The 23056-nt window shown below is 46.9% G+C and overlaps 1 protein-coding gene across 2 annotated transcripts in view; it reads left to right on the top strand.

The window, feature by feature from the left end:
• CAPS2 (calcyphosine 2) overlaps positions 1-23056 on the top strand; it is an 86276-nt gene that overhangs the window by 49486 nt on the left and 13734 nt on the right. For both annotated transcript variants that reach the window (XM_085873364.1, XM_085873363.1), the window contains 6 exons: positions 3861-3956; positions 6039-6132; positions 8518-8636; positions 8813-8889; positions 9124-9260; positions 10557-10676. In XM_085873364.1, the coding sequence (XP_085729490.1) occupies positions 3861-3956; positions 6039-6132; positions 8518-8636; positions 8813-8889; positions 9124-9260; positions 10557-10676 (643 nt within the window). The remainder of the gene's footprint in view (positions 1-3860; positions 3957-6038; positions 6133-8517; positions 8637-8812; positions 8890-9123; positions 9261-10556; positions 10677-23056) is intronic.

A 23056-nucleotide genomic window follows, 5' to 3' on the forward strand; every position in this document is an offset into this window, starting at 1 on the left:
CTTCTCACGTCTTCCCAGAGTTTGGCAGTGGAGGGGAAGAAACAAACATCATAACGGCCCACCCATGAATTTTTAATGGCCAAACAATAATCGTGATGTAGTGGCTTGTCGAGTGTTCCTTGGTTTTGCTAATGGTGGAGGTACACAAGCAGCAAGTTATTGTGAGCAGAAACCGAAGTAATATCTGGAGAAAAGAGAAAGAGAGCCTACTATGTGGCATAATTTGAGCGGGTCGAGTTTTGAGGTCACATTGGTAGAGTTGACAGGTCGAATAACTTTGTATTAAATTCTGTCCAGTAAGTATGTGGAGCTGGAACCTCCCCAGATGTGAGAGCAGTCCTCTATACAAGGACGAATCAATCCTTTATATAGATGGAGCGAGCAACTGTTCAGAGGAGAAGAATCTTTGACATCTGAACAGGACTCCTAATTTATTCGAGGCAGACTTAGCAAGTTGCGTAATTTGCTCTTCGACTTCTTACTGTGAGATGTGTCGATACTTTCAAGTATTTTGAATGGTAAGATTTGATTCAGATTGTTTCCATTCATATTGTTACGGTTGTGGAAATTCACAGGACACCATAAATGTATCCCAGAGATCAGTTATGTCGATAAGTCTGTGTGCAGATAGATTTCCCCACCGATGTTTAACGGGCAATTATTCGTGTGCAGGGCTGTGAATCTTCAGTTAGCCGTTTTTCTTTTGCTATCTTTATTTTGGACCAACCGCTTCACAACAACCACCTCCACCACCAACATCGCTCTCATCAACCATCTTCACAACGACCACCACGACATCTCCTCATCACCTACGCCACAACAAACATCTCCTCACCTTCATCTTCACGAACGCCACCATCTTGTTACCAGCAACAGCGTCCTGAACGAACAACATCTCTGCCACCAGACGCGGGGACTCCTTCGTTGGGGCGAGGGTCGATGATTTCACCCACGTCCGCTCTCTCCGAGTTTCGCGACAATTCGGATCAAAAGATCAAAAGGGGCGGAGCCAGGGGGGGTCAAACGTGATAGATCGGAGATCAAAACCTTGCCTCACGGATCCAATATAAGGGCGCGCAGAGACGCCAAGCGCGCAGTGTTGTGTGGAGCCGCATTGGGAGCTGGGTCAGTCTGGAGTCTGGAGTCTGCAGTCAGTGAGGAGCTGGAGAGAGCGGAGAAGACTGCAGCTAGGAGCGTGGCGTGCCGTGCCGTGCCGAACAGTGGGTCACTGGAGAGAGGCCGGAGAGGAGTCGCCAACCAGCGGCATAACGGTCTGAGGTGATCGGGCCCCGGGACAGTCCAAACAACGCTGAGGAACGGGCGGGCTCTTAAGAGAGCATCAACTCTGAAAGAGCAAAGGCCCGTTCGTTCCTCTGAAGCGTTGTCGACTAGGCCCGATCGACCGGGCCGCACGACGAGGCCTGGGCCGAGCCACGGTCATGCCAGCTGCCGTGTGGACGGGACGTCGAGGAGCGCCCAGCGAGTCGCCACGAAGGCGACAGGTAACCAGCGTGGTCTCTCGGAGCTCCTGCGGTCTTCACAGCTCCGTGACTTATAAAGACCCACGAGGTCCAGTTCTGCCCCCTTGCCTTTTCTGGGGTTTTTCTTTGCATGAATGATGTGGCGCCAAGTCCGTTAAGTAGAACTGTTAAGTGCATGTGTGTACATAATAAATAGATGGTTGTAGTTCTTCGTCTTGCTCGTGTTTTGTCCCATACGTGCATTTGTGCATACATGACTGCATGATTGCATACGTGCATTGGTTGTATACATGACTGCATGATTGCTTACGGGTGTAAAATAAATGTCATGGTTTAAATGTTCACCCGTTCGTTGTGTCCTTTCCCTCCATTGAACTGCCATAATTAAGTTCCTAATATAGCTGGCTTTTTAATAGCCGAATAGAGTAATCGGATCCGGCGGGGCTTGGCGATATACACCGCTCAGCAAATCTCAAACGGAGCGAGCTGCTTAGCGGCTCGTTTCCAAGCAGGTCCGGTCGAGGTGTAAATCCCCGGCATTTCTGTCTGCGCGCATAATTAGGTAAATCGACAATTCGGTGATCGGACCCTGTCGCGCGTGGACAGAATAGCTGGCTGATTTTCGGTGTGATTAAAGATACACCCGTAGCTGGATTTTGGCGTTGATCTGAAAGCCGTGACTAGGTTTGTCCGTTCGGTGGGCGAGAGCGGCCGCCATTGGCTAGAAGCGGTCGCCCGCACGCCGACGGGCGGGAAACCACACCAATATACAGGGTGTCCACAAATTACCGTTCCAAATTCAAACCATAATAATAACATGAATGAAATGGATGATGTGGTTTGATGCTTGTGAATGAAGAAACATTTCTCAAAGTTTTATTTTCAAGATTTGTCAAGATCATCATTTATCACGACTTGGTGTTTATATAAACCAGGCAACACTGCTCTTTATTTTTGGGAGGCTATTTGCAGTAAATGTGACGTCACGCATCACAGGCGACAACTGGAAATGAAAAAATTAAATAATACTTTGAGAAATGTTCTTTGTTTGAGAAATGGTGTGTTATGTACGTATGTATGTATGTGATGTATGTGATGTATGTATGTTGTCTTACTTGGAACCTCCTTATCAATACTGATTAGTGAACTTATCGAACAGCGTTTTTACCACGTTTGGTTAACCCTTTGTGTGATGCATTGTTTATGGCCGCAATGGTTCCCTGTTGCTTCATTTTTTTATAGGGCTTTGAATTTCAAGTGGTATTTACACAACTTTGGTATTTACAAAAAAAAACACAACTTGGGTGTCAAGTTAGACAGATAAACAAAATTAAAACAAAAAATTTGTTTAAATTTTTTAGATCCTCGTGGAGGATCTCGAAGTCTTACGTTGTTGTTCTTCATCTTCTTCTTGTGGACTTTTTTGTTTCACAGCCTACAGTTTTCATCGAAACTTCCTGAAACTTGGCATATATATGTAAAAATTCCCTGCGCAGACAGTAACGATCTCCGATTTTGGAAATTCTTCCAAGGAAAAAGTTATGACGTCAAAATATCTCCGCTAATGTTAATCGACTAAAAAATTATCTCCGAAACTAGGCAAGCTTTTTGAATTCTGTTTGCGGGAATCGAACAGGGCATAAGCAGAGATGAATTACCGCACATATGATGCATCACTATGACATCATATCAATTTTTATGACGTCATTCCTATTTTTGACATTTTTTGTTTCACGACCCAGAGTTTTCATCGGATCTTCGTGAAACTTGCCATGTATATGCAGAAAGCCCACGCGCAGGCAGTAACCATCTCCGAGTCTGGAAATTCTTCCTAGAAAAAAAGTTGACGTCATAATATCGCTGCTAATGGAAATCGCCTATACCATTATCTCCGAAACTAGACAAGCTGTTTGAATTTTGCTTGCGGGAATCAAGCCGGGCATTAGCACACATAATTATTTATCGCAAACCCGATACATCACAATGACGTCATATTCGTTTTTATGACGTCATCATTAAGAGGACGAGGATCTTAGCTCATTTGAGCTTGTTTAATCTCGTTCGCAAATCTTCAACCGCAGCACACAAAGGGCTTTTTTTTTTTTTTTTAAACAACCCGCTTTCGATTCCTTCAAACCGGTTTTTTTGTCGCCTTCAACTTGCCATGTGTGCATAAGGCGATTTTATGAAGGCATTGATGAGCTCGAGGAGATTATATGAATGAATTTGTGGACTGAATATATTGTTGCTGAGGTAAATAAGGAGGTGGAGATGAAGGTGGTGCTGATAATTGCTTCAGCACCACATATGAAGAAGTGTCTCCAGGCAGCCTGGAATAACTTTGAGAGATGATAACAAAATGACCCATTCTCCTTGCAGGTGTGGCCGTGAAGCTTGCCGTGAGTTGTTCGGTTTCTTCTTCGCATTTGATCGTTCGCTTACGGTTTATGAGTACCGACATTTTGGAAAAAACAGGTTGGTTTTCTGGCATGGCAACTTTGATAATAATGCAGCTTAATTTATGACTTTATAATTTAAAAGAGCAATGGGACATTAACACCTACCCCACTGTTTTATTTCATTCACCAATACTATACCTTAGTGTACTATAAACTAAGCTTAATTTCAATATAGTACTAAATAATTTGCTGAGCTGCTCTTTCACATTGATCTATGGCTCATGAAGGAGTTCTGCACGTGTGTGCATATATATATATATATATATATATATATATATATATATATATATATATATATATATTGTTACAATTGTGAGAGTGCGGGGAGGTGTCAATAGTTTACAAAGCATGGATGACAATATGTGATGTTTAAGGTGTATTACGGAAGAAATGCCAAGTCAGCTGTGAGATCAGAAATAGAACCTTTTTGGTGGTTCGCGGGTGCCAGCAGTGACCACTATTTTTGTTGTGTCTGTGTGTGTCTGTCTGTCTGTTTGTGACTCTCTCCAGAGCAAAGCTCCGTGACATTTGATGCGATCTTGATGAAACTTGGACACAAGCTAAATATCATGGTCGAGTTGTGTCTTTTTGGATGAGGGGCGTCCCATGCCCCTTGTGGGCGGAGCCACGACCACTTGAACTTTTAATTTATTTTTATTTTTTGCTCGATTTTTTTCTCACAACTTCATTTCCTAGAAGCTGTGCGTAATGTCCATAAGTACAACATATAAAAAATCCGATTTGATTTGGTCAATTTTGACGGAAGAGATAGGTTTTTACGGTAGGGCTTCCTCAAAAGCTTCCACTAACTCAATTGTACCTATCGTGGCATTGTTCAATAATGCCCGCAAACCATCGTCGCCTCCTGGCTAGTATTTATTTTTTCCTTTTAATGTCCTTTTGTTCAACATTTCCCCGGTATCCACTCCACTTGAATCCACTTGACTCCTCGTGGCATTTTCAATGATCGTGGTGTGCACAACCATAGCTGTGGAAAGGATTGAACCCTTTTATTTCCGGATGAAGGAAGGAGAGAGAAAAGAGAAGGAGAAGAAGGCAGCCATTCTTTCATCACCATGGAAAATGATCTGTGCTTCATGGCGTGAGTGGCTTCAGCATGCTGTTGTATGAAGGATTTGATCTCTATGAAGGAAATGCTGTGTTGTATGATGGACGTGGAGTACAGGGAATGGTCGAGGAAGAAAGAAATTACAGAGCGGGATGGCTGGTCCATTCTCTTTTCTTACCGCCAAGTGTCGCTCACACCAGCGTGGGAGAAACTGCCGGCATCCCCCTTCAAACAAGCCTGAACCCCATTCCCTTCCTTATCTCCTGTTTTATTTGAATTCCCTGCAAATGTTGCTTTCTTGCTTTGCTTCCCTTTTTGACACTGGGTTCGAGGGTCCATGTGTTTGATGCTGTTGGTCTTGCGTATCGGTTGTGTGGCCTGTGTTGTACTTGATTAATAAAGTCTGTCGTTAAAGTACCTATATGATTTGCTTCTTCTTTTGTTTTATCCTCACTGTACCCAATCCCTTGATGTCATCAGTGAATTGATTGCATTTCATTGTGTTTGACTTTGTGCCATTGTTCCATGGAGCCATGTTGTAAAAACTTCATTTAGGATAGCAAACGTGTGACATTTACACACGCTTTTTGAAAACAACAGTGTTCGAGTCGCAAGCCCCTAGAGTTGCCAGAGTGGCAATCTAGAACTCTACTCCTTGTGCTCAATCTTAACTTCAAGCTTCCAAAAGCTTGCAGGCCTCAGCGCGGCAGACTGGGAATCGGATCGAGGGTCGATATTAAGTTATATTAAGTTAATGGTGCAAACAAGGTTAGTACATAGAAGATAATAGAATTAATCGATTAAGTTTTAGAGGTGTGCGATAAAGTCCTAGCATTGTCGTCCAAATGGCCTCTCCCCTGTGTCGAAGTATCATTCGATATACATCAATATACACAAAATTGTTCTGAAGCTATGGTACTTACATCAGCCATAAATTCAGTGGGTGTGAGATGCAGCAGAAAGTGTGAATAATTTTTTATTTTAAGAAAAGGTTCAGACTTTTGAGTTTCCATGCTGCACCCTCTCCAGATGCTGCATCTTGCCTTTTGTGCCTCGAGGGAAGTACACGCATCAGATTGGAAGTCGCTCACATCAGCCATATGCACTCTGCGATCTTTACGTGGTAGGTCTCCATGAATTAGGGGTCAAAGTAGGAGTTCAGGTAACTGAAGCTTCTGGTGTAAATACAGTGTACACCTGGATCCAAACTTTATTTACCTAAGTTTTTTTTTCTCGTTTAATTTTTTCATTCATTAAATGCTTGCAAACCATGTGGTGTTGAACCTTTTCAGTGATTCGTGAACATCAAGTTGTGGGGAAAACAAATTGCACAGGAATGAAATGAAGCAATAGTGAAAAAGTTTTAAGTACTTTCACATCCAAGAAAGAAGTGTCATATAAATGTGAGAGTCCATTCTGTGGAAAAGTGTGGCGGTTCTGCTGCGAGGTCACACAAGCTTGATGTAATGGCACTCAGTAGAGAGCATACCTCCGATAGCTGAACAGGTTACATTTTGTTTCCTACTGATAGGCCAGATCTGCATCCAGATCTCAACCAAAATCGAATCGGCTTGTTCTTGTCACCTACCCAACTCATCCACCAAGTTTCGTCCTGATCCATCTTTAAATTTTTGAGATATCGTGCTATTTTTGGCCCTATATCTCAATGGTGAAGAATCACTGTTTTTTAAATTCCAGTCTCTGGATCCGGATCTTCACCAAAATCTAATCATTTCGTCCTTGTCACACTCCTCGCCTGTCCACTAAATTTCATCCTAATCTGTAAACAACTTTTTGAGATATCCTGCTCATAGACAGACAGGGGTGAAAACATAACCTCCATTCACCTTTGTTGGTGGAGGTAATTATCTGTTTGAAATTGCATTTAAATGGTTTGCAGTGCGACGCAAATCTATGGTTATGGTAAAAAAAAATTCTTCATTATCTTGCATATGCTCTTCGAGGATGAAATTGGTGTATATATATAATATATATATATATATATATATATATATATATATATAATCTCATGTATACTTATTACATACACGTCAGGTGGGTCGACGACAATTTTTGACTACCTGATGGTGCTTAGGCGAGATAGGGGGAACCTCTGGGATATAAAGGTGATCCTGGAAGAAGAGACTGTTTCATAGCACCGCCTAGTTGTCTGCGACATAAGGATGAAAGGTGCAAGGAGAGCTCGGCGGGTGAAGTACCAACTGAGGATGAAGGTGTGGAGGTTGAAAGAGATGGCAGTGAAGGAGGCATTAAGAGAGAGGTTGCGTATGGTAGAGGATGATGTGGTTGGATGTTAATGAAAGGTAGTCTGTTGGAAGTTGTTGGTGAGGTATGTGGATGGACAAAAGGACCACCGAGGCACTCGGAAACATGGTGGTGGGGTGACGAAGTTGGAAAGACGATTGACGAGAGGAGCAAGAAGTTCAAAGAGTGGCAGAAGGCGAAGGCTATGGTAGCAGAAGAGGCAGCGTATGAAAGTTATAAGGTAGCCAAGAAGGCTGCAAAGAAAGAGGTAGCAAAGACGCAGGAGGCCAATAGGAAAATGTTCGGAGAATGCTTTTATTTGGAAGAGGGTCAGAGAGCGGTATTCAGATTGCAAAGCAGACAGCAAAAGAGAGGTGTGATGTGACGGTGGTGAGTTGTTTAAAGGATGAAGTGGGACAAATAGTTGTGGACTCAGATGGAATTAAAGGAAGATGGAAGAGATATATGGAAAGGCTGTTGAATGTAGAAAATGAATGGGATAGCAACATTGAGAGCAACCCAGTTTTACGACCAGCAGAGAAGATAACTGAGAAGCAAGTCGAGGAAGCCATAAGAGGAATGAAGAGTAGAAAAGCAGGAGGGCCGATGGGAGTTGTGGGAGATATGTTAAAGTCAGCGGGAAGTTGAGGTGTGAAGAGAATGACTGAGATCTGTAATCTGGTGGTGAAAGAAGGCCGCATTCCAGTGGATTGGGAACTGAGTACCCTCGTCCCTCTGTACTGTGGCTCACATCGAGCAATAAAGTTATTGGGGGCATGGAATGAAGGTATTGGAAAGGGTGTTGGAGAAGAGGATAAGGAAGAAGGTAAAGATTGATGAAATGCAGTTTGGATTTATGCCAGGAAGAGGAACGACGGATGCGATTTTTATTGTAAGACAGTTGCAGGACAAGAACATGGAGAAGAGGAAGAAGTTGTTTTTGGGGTTTGTTGATCTGGAGAAAGCATTTGATAGGGTCCCACACGAAGTAATGACATGGGCATTGAGGAAGTTAGGAGTGGAGGAATGGTTGATCAGAGTAGTGATGGCCATGTACCAGAGAGCTGTTACAATGAGCACAGGTTCACCGGAGACGGTGTGGTTCTCAAAATCAGGCATATAACCACTGCTGAAGAATGCTTGTATGGTATCTTGGCATTCCTTATTCACTGTCCTTGGAACAGTGCATTTGCACAAGAGATAACCCACACTGTGATACCACTGTACCTGGTTGTGCTTTCAGGGAGCAGATCTCACGTTCACGGCAAATGACCTTCCCTGCTTGCCTCAAGCTTTGCGTTCTTGCCATCTGCTTACTATACGCATCACAGACCTGGACCAAGGGGCTCGCGACCGCATCATGTTAGTTTGCACCAACGGCCTTAACCCCGAAATAATAATATTTTTTTCCAAGATATTTTGCTTGTATATTGGAGGATATATTTCTGAGTTCCACCACACCTCAGCCCCACCATAATCCCTCTTCATGGGTAAGCCATATGTACGTGACCCTTTCTTTTACAATGTCGCTGTTGCAGGAGAGATTTCACAACAGATCTTCTGACAACAAACCAAGAAAACAAGGGGAAAAAGCTGCCTCCACCCTTGTATCAAGGTATGATTGCAAGATGACCACTTTAGCAGGCATCATTTAGCAACCAAAATTATCAATATAAAGTTACCAGGATTGCTTGATGCTCTGATGTCATCATGTGGTAATCCTGTATCTTCATGATGTCATCCTCATTTTTATTATGTATTATAAAGTTTTCTTTGTTAATAAGTTTTCTTTGTTTTCTCTCTCTCTCCTTGTTCCTCTGTTGTCCCACGTTGCTGGTGGGCTCCGCAGACACCTTGCGGCCACACACACTGGCATCCTTGCTGTGTCTGGGCCCATTACTATCGCAGGCTGCTGGGTCTGGTCATATTACCAAACCACTAATTGCTAGTGCTCTACAAGCCAGTGGTCTTCACCTAACGGAACAAGTATGATATACAGATCGCATAAGAGGAGGTGAAAAGTTCACAATATCCTGATTGGTGCGCCACGGTTCCGTGCATCACGGAAATCCTGAAAAACGCTCAAAGCTTCAATTTATTGAAACGGAAAAATAAAATCTTTAGACGAGTATACATTGCCTATTGTTTCAAAGCATATCATCAGATGTTTAATTTACACCGAGGTGATACGGGTGACATATGCAGCTTATTATTCTCCATGCAGGACAATGTGTCCCTTGATTGTAGACGAGGTGTATAAATCATTGTACAGTTTCAGAGGGGTTTATTGTAACAATGTTTTGAAATCATTTCGAGAGCTGAAAGATGATAGATAGCTCACTTGAAATCATTTACTGAGTGAGGAGTACCGCATAGCCCAATGGTGCTGTAGCTCACCCGGGGTGAGCCATTTTTGATAGATTTGCATTGTGAGCTGTGGAATGAGGTCAATCTTTGATATCGTTGCTCATCCATCAGCCTTGCTCTTGTAGAGAAAGAAAGATCACCAATTTTGATGGAAATCAAATATAATGACGTTTTAACCTCAACGCTGAACCCACTTCAAGTGTAAGTTGCAAGATAGCTCGAATCAACTAGAGAATGACCATGCATGCACAAGGTGCCCATATACACACATATATATATATATATATATATATATATATATATATATATATATATATATATATATATATATATATATGAGCCTGGTGTTGGCTTAGTGGTTAGGGTGGCGGCTTGGGATCCCAGGGTCCTGAGTTCAAGCCCCGTTTGCTGCTGAATTAACACCAGGGGGTTGACTCAGCCTAACATCCTTCCGAGGTCGGCGAAATGAGTGCCAGTGTACTGGTCCCGGTGTATGCCCCGGTTAGAATAAGTGTACCATATCCCTGTGTGTCGTAAGAGGCGACCAGGGTTGGCGTCAGGAAGGGCATCCGGCCATAAAACATTGCCTCAAGAAAAAGTCAAACCCCTGCACAGCAGGGAAAAATGGCTGTAAAAACGGTGATTATATATATATATATATATATATATATATATATATATATATATATATATATATATATATATATATATATATATATATATATATATATATATATAGTGTACTTACGGAGGAGGTTTGGCCGATGCTTGCATTATATGAAAGGGGTGGGGAGCATGATTAAATAAAAAACTCACCGATATTTTCAAATGTAATATAAATACATGGTCCCGAAGGAAGATTTCTGCAGTTTCTTGAAAATCCCTCCATGTTTCTTCTGTTTCTTTCTACACTAGAAGTTTGCTGTTGTGTGGAGTTACGTGACACAAGCCACACATTCCTCCGGTGGATACGATGCCGTGCTGCGTGGACTACGTGGGAACATGACCGAGAATCGCAAGGCGATGGTTCGGAAGGTGAGTGGACACGACCCATGCCTCCATGTTTTTACTCTGAATTTAGTTATTCCAGTGCCAAAAACATCCATAACAATACATTGTGTGCCCGACGCAACATGGAGGCACAAATACTTTTGTGGAGGATTTTTGAACAGGCTTTGAGGGAAGTTAGAAAATTGAAAGTGATTATAAAATATAACGGAAGCGGTTTGCTTGACAATGTACTGTCTAGCGTCGATTCTATCTCGGATGAGGTCAGACTGAAGTTGCTCAAGTCATCCAAAAGTGCATCTCGAGCCGGCTGTCTCATCTGTATTTAGTTTCGGGATGCTAAAGATGCCTTCGTATCTTTCAAAAAGAGTAGGTCATTGTGTGGTGTGTGTTGGTATCCTGACCAATTCCCCTACTTGGGGTTTGCTGTGTAATAATCACGACTTGCGTCCGGTGACAGTAAGCTCGTCGGTGGAAGCATTATCTTGTGCAAGCCGTGAGGCCAAAGCACAGGGCAAATAGCTGTGTCTCAACTCCTCGACCAATTCTTCATTATGGTCTCACACTACCTGCACTTTATCTCATCTGCCTCTCATGGGCATCACAAGGTGATGTGCTTGTCAAGCAGTCAACTGATGTTCTAACTTCCCATGTGAAAGCTAGTTATGTGCTCAGTCACTGAATATTTACTTCCCCATCATGGGATATTTGTTCTACATCCATTTCCTGCCCCTTACATTATTCATTTGTAACTCAGTCTGTGTTTCTTTTGCCTTTTCTTTTTATCCTCGACACCTGTAAGAAAATCCGTTTTCGATCAACTGCTAACTTGCTTCAAAACCTAGAAATCTGACTTTGCCAAGCTGAATTATTTGAGAGTGCAGAATGACCGAGAAACTAAGATTAAAGGTCCAGTACCTGTCGAGCAGATGCATCCGGTGACAGTAAGCTGGTCAGAGATTGCATCGGTGGTATTCAAACATGTGTTCAATCCATTGGATGTGCATGGTACTGAGTCACTGCTTTTGAGTGTTGTGTTCAAAGCTATCTTGTAATTTCGCCAGGGTTCAGGTACACGACGGCGTACCACTTCAAAAGGCACCCTGCAATCTTTAATTTAAACGAGAGGAAAAGCATTCCGAATGCAAGCTAATAACTAACAGGAGAGTTCTATGATCGAGGTGGTACATTCTGTACAAGTTTTCAACTTCTCCTCTTTGTGATACTTACACTCACCGAAGGGAGAGGGCATTGCATTTAGGTCCATTAGTCTGTCGGCACAGAACTTTCGTGTTTTTCTCCGCAACTGCGAGTACAATTGAGACAATTTTTTTTCACCGTATGAGCAACTACTCATGTATAATGTTTTAATTATACTTATGACGTCATAGGTCACGTGATGTGTCAGTCATGTAAAAACCGAAAAACTTTGGATCTCTGTATCTCTGAAACCGCACCAAGAAAAAATATTGAAACTTGTCACATGGCAAGTGCTCCTCGTGGGGAATCAGTGCGATTTTTTTTATTTTTTTAATGACATCATCGGTGCCTTCGTTCTGACGTCATCATTGCATATGTGGAATGCTACATCCGATCAGTATGAGAATTTTTGAGGGTCATCCAGGGATAAAATGGTCCACAGAAAAAAAAATTGATGACGTCATCGGTCATTTCATTTGGCAGTCATATTGTTGTTTTGAAATCTTCAAAAATCTTCCTCTCTAAAGTGGCTGAACAGTTTGAGGCAAAACTTTACACGCATGACTGCCTATCCATGGGGAACAAAAGGTTCACACACTTGACATCATAGGACACATGGTTTGGTAGCTATATTGGATTTACCCAAAAACCGATAAAAAATCTTCTCAAGAACCCCTGGACAAATCAAGGGGAAGCTTCACACAAATGTTGCCTAAGCCATGGGTGTACAAGTTTGTTTAGGAATAATTGATAGGTCACAGAGTTTGGTGGCCATATTGGATTGAAGAAAATATTGTTACGGCTGTGGAAATTCGCAAACCACCATTCAGGTCCCGTAGGTGAGATAACTCTAAGTACATGGGTAGTTAGCCCCAAACCCGTTGTTTAGAGGGAATTTATGTGATTCATTCGGGCTGCGATGCTTTGAGATAGCCGTTTTTCTGTTCTATCTTTATTTTGAACCGCCATAACCATCAAACTACCACCAAAAACCCTCCACCACGCTCACCTCTCTCCTTCTACGGCCATTCCCGCACCACCTGTGAACACTGAGCGTCGGGCTGACTTGGGCTCGTTCAAGCGATACGCACCGAGCCGCGAGTGCAAATAGTGGCCTTTCCGAGGGAGAATTCATATCAAGAATGCTACACGCCCACTTCTGATCCGTCCAAATCAGCAAGCGCGGAGCGACTTGGCCCCGCCTCCAGGCGCATCCATGTGAAATCGAAATATGGAAATTCTAATCAGGGGAGGTTCACGCCCACTTTTCCTCCGTTCAATGGGCGAGCGTGGCTCCGCCCCCGAGCTCATCCTGATCCGGAAATTTGTATATTGTTTCTCCTGCCGGCCTATAAAACGCCGAGCGCAAGGCGAATCGTGGCAGAGAGAGAGTTTTGGTAAGAGAGTCATCGAGCAGAGTGGGGCAGAGAGAGAGAGAGAGAGAGAGAGAGAGAGAGAGAGAGAGAGAGAGAGAGAGAGAGAGAGAGAGAGAGAGAGAGAGAGAGAGAGAGAGAGAGAGAGAGAGAGAGTTTTGGTAAGAGAGTCATCGAGCAGAGTGTGGCAGCAGCAGAGTGTGGCAGAGAGTGGATTCGGGTGGTGAAGGCATCGAGTTGGGTTCTGCAGTCGGCTGAGGAGAGTTAGGGGAAGAGGCCAAGGAGCTCGGGTCCGAGACGAGAAGGACGGTGGTCGGCGACGAGGTCGCGGTGGGAGATCGCTCGTCGCGGGACCGAAGACAGCCAGCCATTCTCCCTCCCCCAGAGCATCAACAATTTCCCCTTTTCCTATATCCGTGCTGATATAGTGCAATAAAGGGGGCCCCGTTCCCACCCCACTCCAAACGTTGTGCCAATGAAATCCGCGAAGGAGCACGGAGTCGGGGCACAGCCACGCGGCCACGTCTACGGCTCGTCCGCCAACGGGCCACGAGGACGTGGGTAGGACCCACCCGGTCTCGCGGACCTGGCCGCTCCTTCAGGTCCCGCGCACATATTGGCCTACAGGCCCGTCTGCCCCCTTGTCTATGAGGGTGGCTTCTTTCCTTTGCTTTTGAGTAAATGTGGGTTGGCGCCGTGTCTTGTAAAGTACAACTGTATAAGTGTTGCCGTGTGTACGCATATTCGGTAGTAACTCTGCGTCGTTGTTTCTTTTGTTTTCCTGATATAGGTGCATTTTGACTGTTTGGCTGTATATGTGTGCTCTCCGTGTGTCACGTAATAAATGTGCATTGTGTGAACTGTTTTCCCGTTTCGCTTCGTCTTTTTTTTGTTGACTATCCTTCATGCTTCACGTAAAGGGTTCGTAGTGGGCTTAATACGCCCGATAATTAATCGGAACCGTCGAGGCCGACGATAACACCGCTCGGTTATCCCGATAACACGGAACGGACCACTTAAGCGGTTCGTGTCCGGAGTCGGCCTGCGGCGAGGTACGATCGCCCGGTCGACCATCCGCGCAGGTACTTAGGTAGATCGAATTTGATGAGCAACCCTATCCTGCGCGGGTGGGCAATTGGCACAGTCATGGTGGGGTTAAACCCCCACCCGTGACTAGCTTCCGGCGTTGTTCCGAGAGGGTCACGACAGAATTGTCCGTTCCGGTGGGCGAGGCGGCCGCTATTCGAGTCGAGCGGCCGATCGCACGCCGGCGGGCGCGAATTCGCAACAATGTTAATTATGTTTTCTCTCAAACCACTTAATCAATTGACGTGAAACTTCACAATTATGATCGAGCATTAATGGGGAATATAGGTTTTAAATTTCAACATGATCGGACACATGCAGCCAGAATAGTTTAAATTTTTTTGATCTGGATTCTTCTTTTTTTAATATATTGTTACGGCTGTGGAAATTCACAGAACACCATAAAGGTCCTTCGTTCAGTTAGATCGATAAGTCTGTGTTCAGTTAGATTTCCCCACCGTTGTTTAATGGGAATTATTTGTGCACAGGGCTGTGATCTTTGAGATAGTGTTTTTCTTTGCTACCTATATTTTGGACCAACCACATTTCAACACCACAACCACCTTCACAACGCCACCATCACAACAACCATGATCGCCTCAACCCCCAACCACAACCAAACCACCACCACCAACGTCGCTCTCAACAACCGCTTCACAGCAACCTCCACCACCACCACCACCACACGCGCCTCTCAACAAACCACGCTATCCTCATCACCTTTACCACAACGCCAACCACAATTACGCCAATCACCTAACCACCTTCCCCGCTACGCCAACTGCCGATCCCCTTCTCCACAAACCAAATCACAACCCTCTATCGGTGGCGCGCGGCTTTTCCCGCCTGTTTTTCCTGCGCGCCGATCGGGGAGATCGTTCATCATTGGTCGGTTCGTGGAAGTGATGCGCTGGAGATGAGGAACGCCCCCTTTCTTGAAGCTTCCCGCAGGAGCTGGAAGGGGGGGATGAAAAACGGGGAGGAGTGAGGCGTTGGAACTGAGGAATAAAAGGGCACACGGAGCGGCCGCGAAGAGAGAGTTGGCGGCTCGTCGTCTTCATGGTGGTTATTGTCTGTGTGTGTGTCGTGTGCGTTGGTGGTTTCGTCTTGGTCTTCGGAGAGTCTTGGGTTCGGTGGGTCGGGTCGAGTCGTCAGAGCTCGCAGTCAGTGGGGAGTCCGGGCGTGGCACCAGCGACGCGGACGAGAGGCGCCGCTTTGCCAGCTCTGTCGCGCACGCCTGCGCATCCGTGTGGAGAGCGCCGGAGAGAGCTCGCCGGCCCCGTGAAAGGCTGAGCTTAGCCGTGGCTGTCCTAGCTGCCTTGGGGGACAGACGTCGTGACTCACCCACCATCGCACCACGAGGGTGCAGGTAACCTGCAACGGTCTCGTGGGGCCCGTTCGGTCATCCTGGCTCCACGCCATAAAGGTCTACGGACCCTGTCTGGCGCCCTTGTCTTTGGGGGTAGCCTTTTCTTTTCTTTTGAATGAATGTTGGTGGTGCCGTGTCCTGTAAGTAAAAACTGTTAAGTGATTAGATAATTGCTGATAGATGGTCGTAGTGCTTTCACCTTGCTCGTGTCTTTGTCCCCGTCCCGTGCATGATTGTTTGCCTGTATACGTGTTCTTCAATACCTGCATTGATTGCATGGCTGTATATGTGCATGTGTGAAAATAATAAATCTGCTTGTGTGAATGTTACCAGTTGGTCGTGTCTTTTCCCCCCATTGGAACGCCATATTGCATCTCGGAATATTAGTTGGGTTTTAAATACCCGTTAAATAGAATCGGATCCGGCGAGGTCGGGCGATAATACCCGCTTGGCTATCACTGCAGAATGGAATGGACCGCTTGAGTGGTTCGTGTCCAAGCCGACCTGCGCCGAGGCACGGTCTCCCAGTAGGCTACCCGCGCAGGTATTTAGGTATGTCGATATTCGGCGATTGACCCTATTTTGCGCTGGTAGAAAATTGGCTAGGCCGTGGTGGGATTGAAGACCCATCCGTGACAGGGTTCCGGCATTGTTCCGGAAGGTCACGACTGAATTGTTCGTCCGGTGGGCGAGCGGCTACTATTAGTGAAAAGCGGTCGTTCGCACGCCGGTGGGCGCGAATTCGTAACACTGGTGTTCAGGAGTGTGGGGTTCAAATCCATCCCGCCTCCAACTAAATTAATGGGAATCGGATCAGGGGTGTGTAAAGTGACCCTCGATTCCCATCAAATTGCGAGCATTTAAAAATTATTCCGAGAAGCAAAATGGCGTTTCAAGGCGAACGGGTGCAGTGTGGATTAGGAATGTGTTTGAATGTAGGATCCATGGCCCGGGACGGTTCTTTTTATGACCCCACCATTAATTTTAATCAGTGGGGTCGCTCACCCTATACTGAGCGCGAACTTTGACGGCAAACAGAGTCCCACAATAGCGGCGCGATCGCATCTCAGCGCAACACGGGGCGGGCTGCTATTATTAGTACAGCGAACGGCACGACATGAGGCATGTGCTCCCAGCCACCGTTTCAAACCACGGGGTCATGGCAGGCATGGCAGGATGCCAGAGCATGCATTGATGGGCTTCGGAGACAAGTGTTGAAGTCCTTGCAGCGGTGGAGGAATGGTGACAACTGTATAGGGGAATTGCATTCGTTTTCCTTTGAATTGGACGAGGCACGGCGGCACATAGACAGGGTTCATGAGGATTACATGCGAACAGAGTCACAACGATTGTCCGATGTACAGGAAGAAAGGAGGGAGGAAGAACAAAGGCAAACAAAGCTCGAAGAGGAAAAACGGAAACACGATTTGGAAATAAAAAAAAACTGAAGGGAGAGGTAGAAGAAGGCAATAGGAAAAAGAAAGCCTCGAACAGAAGATAAAAAGAGGAGAGAAATATCTGGAGGAAAGAAGGAAGAATTGTTGGAAAAGTCAAAACAGTTCGAAGAACTATAGGAAGAAATGAGGGAGGAAGGAGAAAGGAAAACAAAGCTAGAAAAGGAAAAACGCAAACAAGATGGGGAATTGGTACTACTGGAGCGAGAGGTAAGGGCAGGCCAGATTAAAAGAGAAAGCCTGGAAGAGAAGATAAAAACAGAACAGGAAAGGCAGGAATTCCGTAAGTTTTTGCAGGGAATGGTGCAGAAAGTAGAAATCAGCCAATTGAAGGAAACAACGAGATTGCAGAATGAGGAACAAGAAAGACAGTGGAATAGAAAACACAAAGAACAAGGAATGAGACAGGAGAGAGAAATCAGCCAATTGAAGGAAACAACGAGATTGCAGAATGAGGAACAAGAAAGACAGTGGAATAGAAAACACAAAGAACAGGGAATGAACCAGGAAAGGGAAATCAGCCAATTGAAGGAAACAACGAGATTGCAGAATGAGGAACAAGAGAGACAGTGGAATAAAAAGCAAAAAGAGTATGAATTTGAAACTGAACACCAAAAGGAAACAATGAGGTTGGAGTGTGAGGAGATAGTGACAGAACAAGGAATGAAACAGGAAAAGGAGATAAGCCGATTGAAGGACACGATGAGATTGGAGAATTAAGAAAGTGAGAGACAGTGGGATAGAAAACATAAAGAAAACGAGTTTGAAGTTAACCAACTCAAGGAGAGAGCAAAATTTGAGTCCACAGAGATGGAAAAACTCCGGAAAGAGAACGAACTGCTAAGGGGGCTCAGAGAAGAAGAACGACTCAAAAGGAGCCAGGCACAAAGTAGAACGGCACAATAAGGTGGGATATGTGACAGCACCACAAGGAGTAATGTTAGTGGTGCAGGACTTGATCGACACCACTCGTCGGATGAAAGAATAATTAGGGCAAACCTTGATAAAGGAGACACAAATAAAAATGGAGACGAGGGAAATAAAAGAGACAAAGAAGGAAATAGAAGTATTGCCAGAGACACGGGAGATGGACCCAGTCGAGACTGAATTAAATAGAATGAAGGAGGAAACAGAGACGAAGATCCAGGAAGAAACTAATAGACACGAAGAGACAACAGAAATAAAATGTATAGAGATGCGGGAGATAGAAAAAGTAGAGGAGAGACTACACGATAAAGACGGGGTGAAAGACGAGCACACACACATGGAGTTAGTGGAGGACGATGGGGCCGAGCTGGTAGAATGTGTCGTGACCTGGTGCAAGCAGCCGGATAGCCTCCCTCAGGAATGGGGGGAGATGCTATGCTCCCCTGAAGCGGATCTCGACCAGGTGGGTCCGGTTGAGCTTTGCGTGGTAGAGGGGGCGAGTGCTGTGGACGAGTGCACGCGAATCTTGGGGGGTGTGAAGGCTCCGGAACCCCTTGTGGCATAAATCCCCAGCGTGATTGTTCCTGTATGTGTGTTTACAAGTGTGGCAAAATGCGTGCTGAAAAGCTCGCATAGCGTGGGTGAAAGGTTGTGTATAAAGGAAACAGCGTGTGTGGTTTCAGAATGTGTGAGTGAAACGGCGCGAGCAAGTGAACGGCCGTGTGTGAGAGAGACCGTGTGTGTGAGGTCGCTGTATGTGAGGGAGATGGTGGCTGGCATGCGGGAACATGCAACCGCATGTCCCAGTGTGAATGTCCCGGTGAGGTGTGTGAGCCTCATGGCACGAGGGAGTTTGTGTGCGAGAGTGCGACGACGATGATGCCTGACGGTGGACAAAGGCCGAGTAGCGGCCGTAGCTGCATTGGGAACTGTGCCGGGTTTGCACGGCAACTTGCGCGGGGTCCGTGCTGTGGTACGCATGAGGCCGCCACGTGTGCGCCTGTGGGAGTGAAGCCCGGTCCGTAAATGCACGCGGTGGATTAGCCGATCCTGCGGACGTACAGAAGTAGGCTGGATAGGAATTTGGACAGGATGGGTTCTCCACGCGAGCGTATTTGTGAAGCTCCGACGGGCAGAGCACATGTGTTCGTGTGGGGAACTCCTCGAAACGCGAGGCTTGCTTTTGAATGCGCAGGGTGACGTCATGGCTGCACGTAGGGTTGGAATCCGGCAGAAGGGAAGTCCCTGCCGGATGGTACCATCTGAGAAGGGACGAGGTGCGCCAAGCTCGAACAGCTGCCATGACGTCACGGGAGTAAAAGTGCGCAGGTTGCGAGTTCTCCCTCTGGTGCACGCAGTTAAAAAAAAAAGCAAGCCTCGCTTCAGGTGAACAGGATTCCCGGGCAAGGGGTGGAAGACCCCTCTGACGGGCACAGGAAGGAAATAGTTAGACCGGCTCCATGGGGCAGGGATAAGTCCTCATGGGGCCCGTGGAATGGATTAGTTAGAGGGATTCCAGGTCAGATTTAGGATGGAAAAGGGGATTTTTGAAGACATGGACAGACTGGTGAGTGTGTAGAGGGGACGCAGCTTAGCTACGTAGAGTTAAATGGAACGTGCTATATTGTAAGGGACGACGAGGGAGCATGAGGTAGTTAGGGGATGCAGTCAGAAGAATGGCAGTGATCAGCGATGGAGTGAAAGAGAATGGAAAATGTACTTGGTGAGTGAGTGAGGCCAGCGAGCCTGTGTGTATGGAGTGAATGTGGTATGCATGGTGCGATAAGTGATTGGGGGGAGGATTGACTCCAACCCAAGGGACCCCAGGGTCAGAGTAATGTGAGTTAGGGGGTTAGTCAAATTGACAAAATGGAGGTCACCTTGCTGTTGGTGGGAACGTCGGCTCGAAACCCGTTTGGAGGGGTGCAGGAGCCCTGTTGACGGGCTGGGAGTGTGGCTGCGAATGGTGAGTATCGCTTAGTGGGTACCACCGGCACCGGGCTAGTCAGCCGCAGTCGGCCAAGGGTCCAGTGGGGGCCGGGATAGTGTCGTGGGCACGGGTCGGCCCGCATGATGCGGGGCCCGGGGCGCCATTGGCCACGTGGGCAGTGCATTGGGCACGGGCACCCAGGGAAGGGGTCCGGGGCACCAGCCTGCCATGTGAGCGTTTCAGGGGAGACGCCAGGGAGGGCACTCCCCGGTGTTTAGGGAGCTGGTAGGTTCGGAGGCAGTTGTAGTGCCCGGGGGTGCCATTGTTTGAGAATCGGCAGAGGGTAGTTCCTGCCAAGGGAGCCACGCATCCCAGCCATGAGACCGTGTGAGGGCACGGGAGGAAAATTGGAGGGCATGGCCCAAAATTTGGGAGGACACCAACACAAGCGACAGGAATCTGGGTTATTAGAACCAGCAGTTTAAGCGAGAGGCGCTTTTGGAAAGCCCCGGGGTAGTTTAAGTAATAATTGGTAGGGTAGATAGGAAGTGTACCCCTCCGCACCATCCATCCCTTCTCTCTCGTTGTGGGCCGCTGGACTCACCTTGGGTTGAGATCGCTGAGATCTGAGAAGGCCATTCTGAGGTTTCATTGGGCCTCGGCACAGGACGCGCTCTCCCTTATTCCCCTCCAGGAAGGGAACGTAGGGGTTGGGAGTAGGCTAAGACAAGATAGGTTAGCCGAACAGAGACTGTAAAGAGGGGTAGGAGACGAATTTATGGAGGGAAATAGAATAAAACAAAAAAGAATAAGATGGGGCTAAATTGGATTTTTGACAAATTAAGGGAGTGGGTATGGACAGAGACAGGCAAAGGCGATAGGTTTGGGAGGGAGACAGTAGGGTAGGTCCGAGCCCGCCTTCCGAGTGGCCAGCACCACCGCACTCCCTCCACCAACCTCCTTGAACAAGGCAAGAGGCCGGCCAACTCCATCTGCGGGCTGTTTTGCTGCGAGGCCTGTGCCGGTCAGTTCATCTGCCGGCTGTTTTGCTCAAGGCATGTGCCGGTCAGTTTATCTGCTGGCTGTTTTACTACAAGGCCTGTGCCGGTCAGCTTCACTACCGGCCCGTTTTGCTACAACGGCCTTGTCTTGCCTTGCCATGCCTTGTCTGCCTGCCTTTTGCCTTGGCCCCATGCCTGCTAGCCCTTCGGTTTTGCATTTTCCCCCATTCATTACCGTTTGTTTGCTGCGAAAGATCACCACGCGTTCTGCAGGGACTGCCCTGTAGGCAGCCGCATCACGGGACTGCATTGGCGATCCATGCACCGTGTTAATCCATCCATCCATCCACCGTTCAGTTGCATGTGCGGCTTGTGTTCAAACCTTTGGTTGACTCACGAGCCAGAGACTGCATGTGGGTAGCCTGGCTCCCAGTAATTCTTTTCCCCACAGAGTCCATCGATCCTGGGCCATGGTTTAGTGTGAATGTACATGAGTTGCGCCCCCTGCATGTTTGTCATAGCGCCGGCAATTTATTTAAATCTGTATGAGTGGGTTTGTTTAGTTAGTTACTCAGTTCGTATGTTATTTATTTTTGGGACACGAATACACTGTCGCAATCAGGGATCCGAAGGTAAATCGTACTAGGGGAGAACTCACACATGTTGGCACACGAAAATTTGACGACTTGGGACGAGTCTGTAAAAAGGGGAGGGGGTAGTGTTACGGCTGTGGAAATTCGCAGAACACCATAAAGGTCCTTCGTTCAGTTAGATCGATAAGTCTGTGTTCAGTTAGATTTCCCCACCGTTGTTTAATGGGGATTATTCGTGCACAGGGCTGTGATCTTTGAGATAGTGTTTTTCTTTACTATCGTTATTTTGGACCAACCACATTTCAACCACCACAACCACCTTCACAACGCCACCATCACAACAACCACGATCACCTCAACCACCAACCACAACCAAACCACCACCACCAACGTCGCTCTCATCAACCGCTTCACAGCAACCTCCACCACCACCACCACCACACGCGCCTCTCAACAAACCACGCCATCCTCATCACCTTTACCACAAAGCCAACCATAATTACGCCAATCACCTAACCACCTTCCCTGCTACGCCAACTGCCAATCCCCTTCTCCACAAACCAAACCACAACCCTCTATCGATGGCGCGCGGATTTTCCCGCCTGTTTTTCCCGCGCGCCGATCTGGGAGATTGTTCGTCATTGCTCGGTTCGTGGAAGTGAGGCGCTGGAGATAAGGAACGCCCCCTTTATCGAAGCTTCCCGCAGGACCTGGAAGGGGGGGGGGCAGAGCAAAAAACGGGGAGGAGCGAGGCGTTGGAACTGAAGAATAAAAGGGCGCACGGAGTGGCCGCGAAGAGAGTCGGCGGCTCGTCGTCTTCGTGGTGGTTTTCGTCTGTGTGTGTGTCGTGTGCGTTGGTGGTTTCGTCTTGGTCTTCGGAGAGTCTTGGGTTCGGTGGTTCGGGTCGAGTCGTCGGAGCTTGCAGTCGGTGGGGAGTCCAGGCATGGCACCAGGGACGCGGACGGGAGGCGCTACTTTGCCAGCTCTGTCGTGCACGCCTGCACATCCGTGTGGAGAGCGCCGGAGAGAGCTCGCCGGCCCCGTGGAATGCCGAGCTCAGCCGCGGCTGTCCTAGCTGCCGTGGGGGACAGACGTCGCGACTCACCCACCATCGCACCATGAGGGTGCAGGTAACCTGCAACAGTCTCGTGGGGCCCTTTTGGTCATCTAGGCTCCACGCCATAAAGGTCTACGGACCCTGTCTGGCGCCCTTGTCTTTGGGGGTAGCCTTTTCTTTTCTTTTGAATGAATGTTGGTGGCGCCGTGTCCTGCAAGTAAAAACTGTTAAGTGACTAGATAATTGCTGATAGACGGTCGTAGTGCTTTCACCTTGCTCGTGTCTTTGTCCCCGTTCCCTTGCATGATTGTTTGCCTGTATACGTGTTCTTGAATACCTGCATTGAGTGCATGGCTGTATATGTGCATGTGTGAAAATAATAAACGTGCTTGTGTGAATGTTACCCGTTCGTCATGT

Source organism: Eptatretus burgeri, chromosome 3, assembly GCF_056783735.1.
Source record: "Eptatretus burgeri isolate ZD-2024b chromosome 3, Ebu_testis_v1, whole genome shotgun sequence".
Taxonomy (NCBI): domain Eukaryota; kingdom Metazoa; phylum Chordata; class Myxini; order Myxiniformes; family Myxinidae; genus Eptatretus; species Eptatretus burgeri.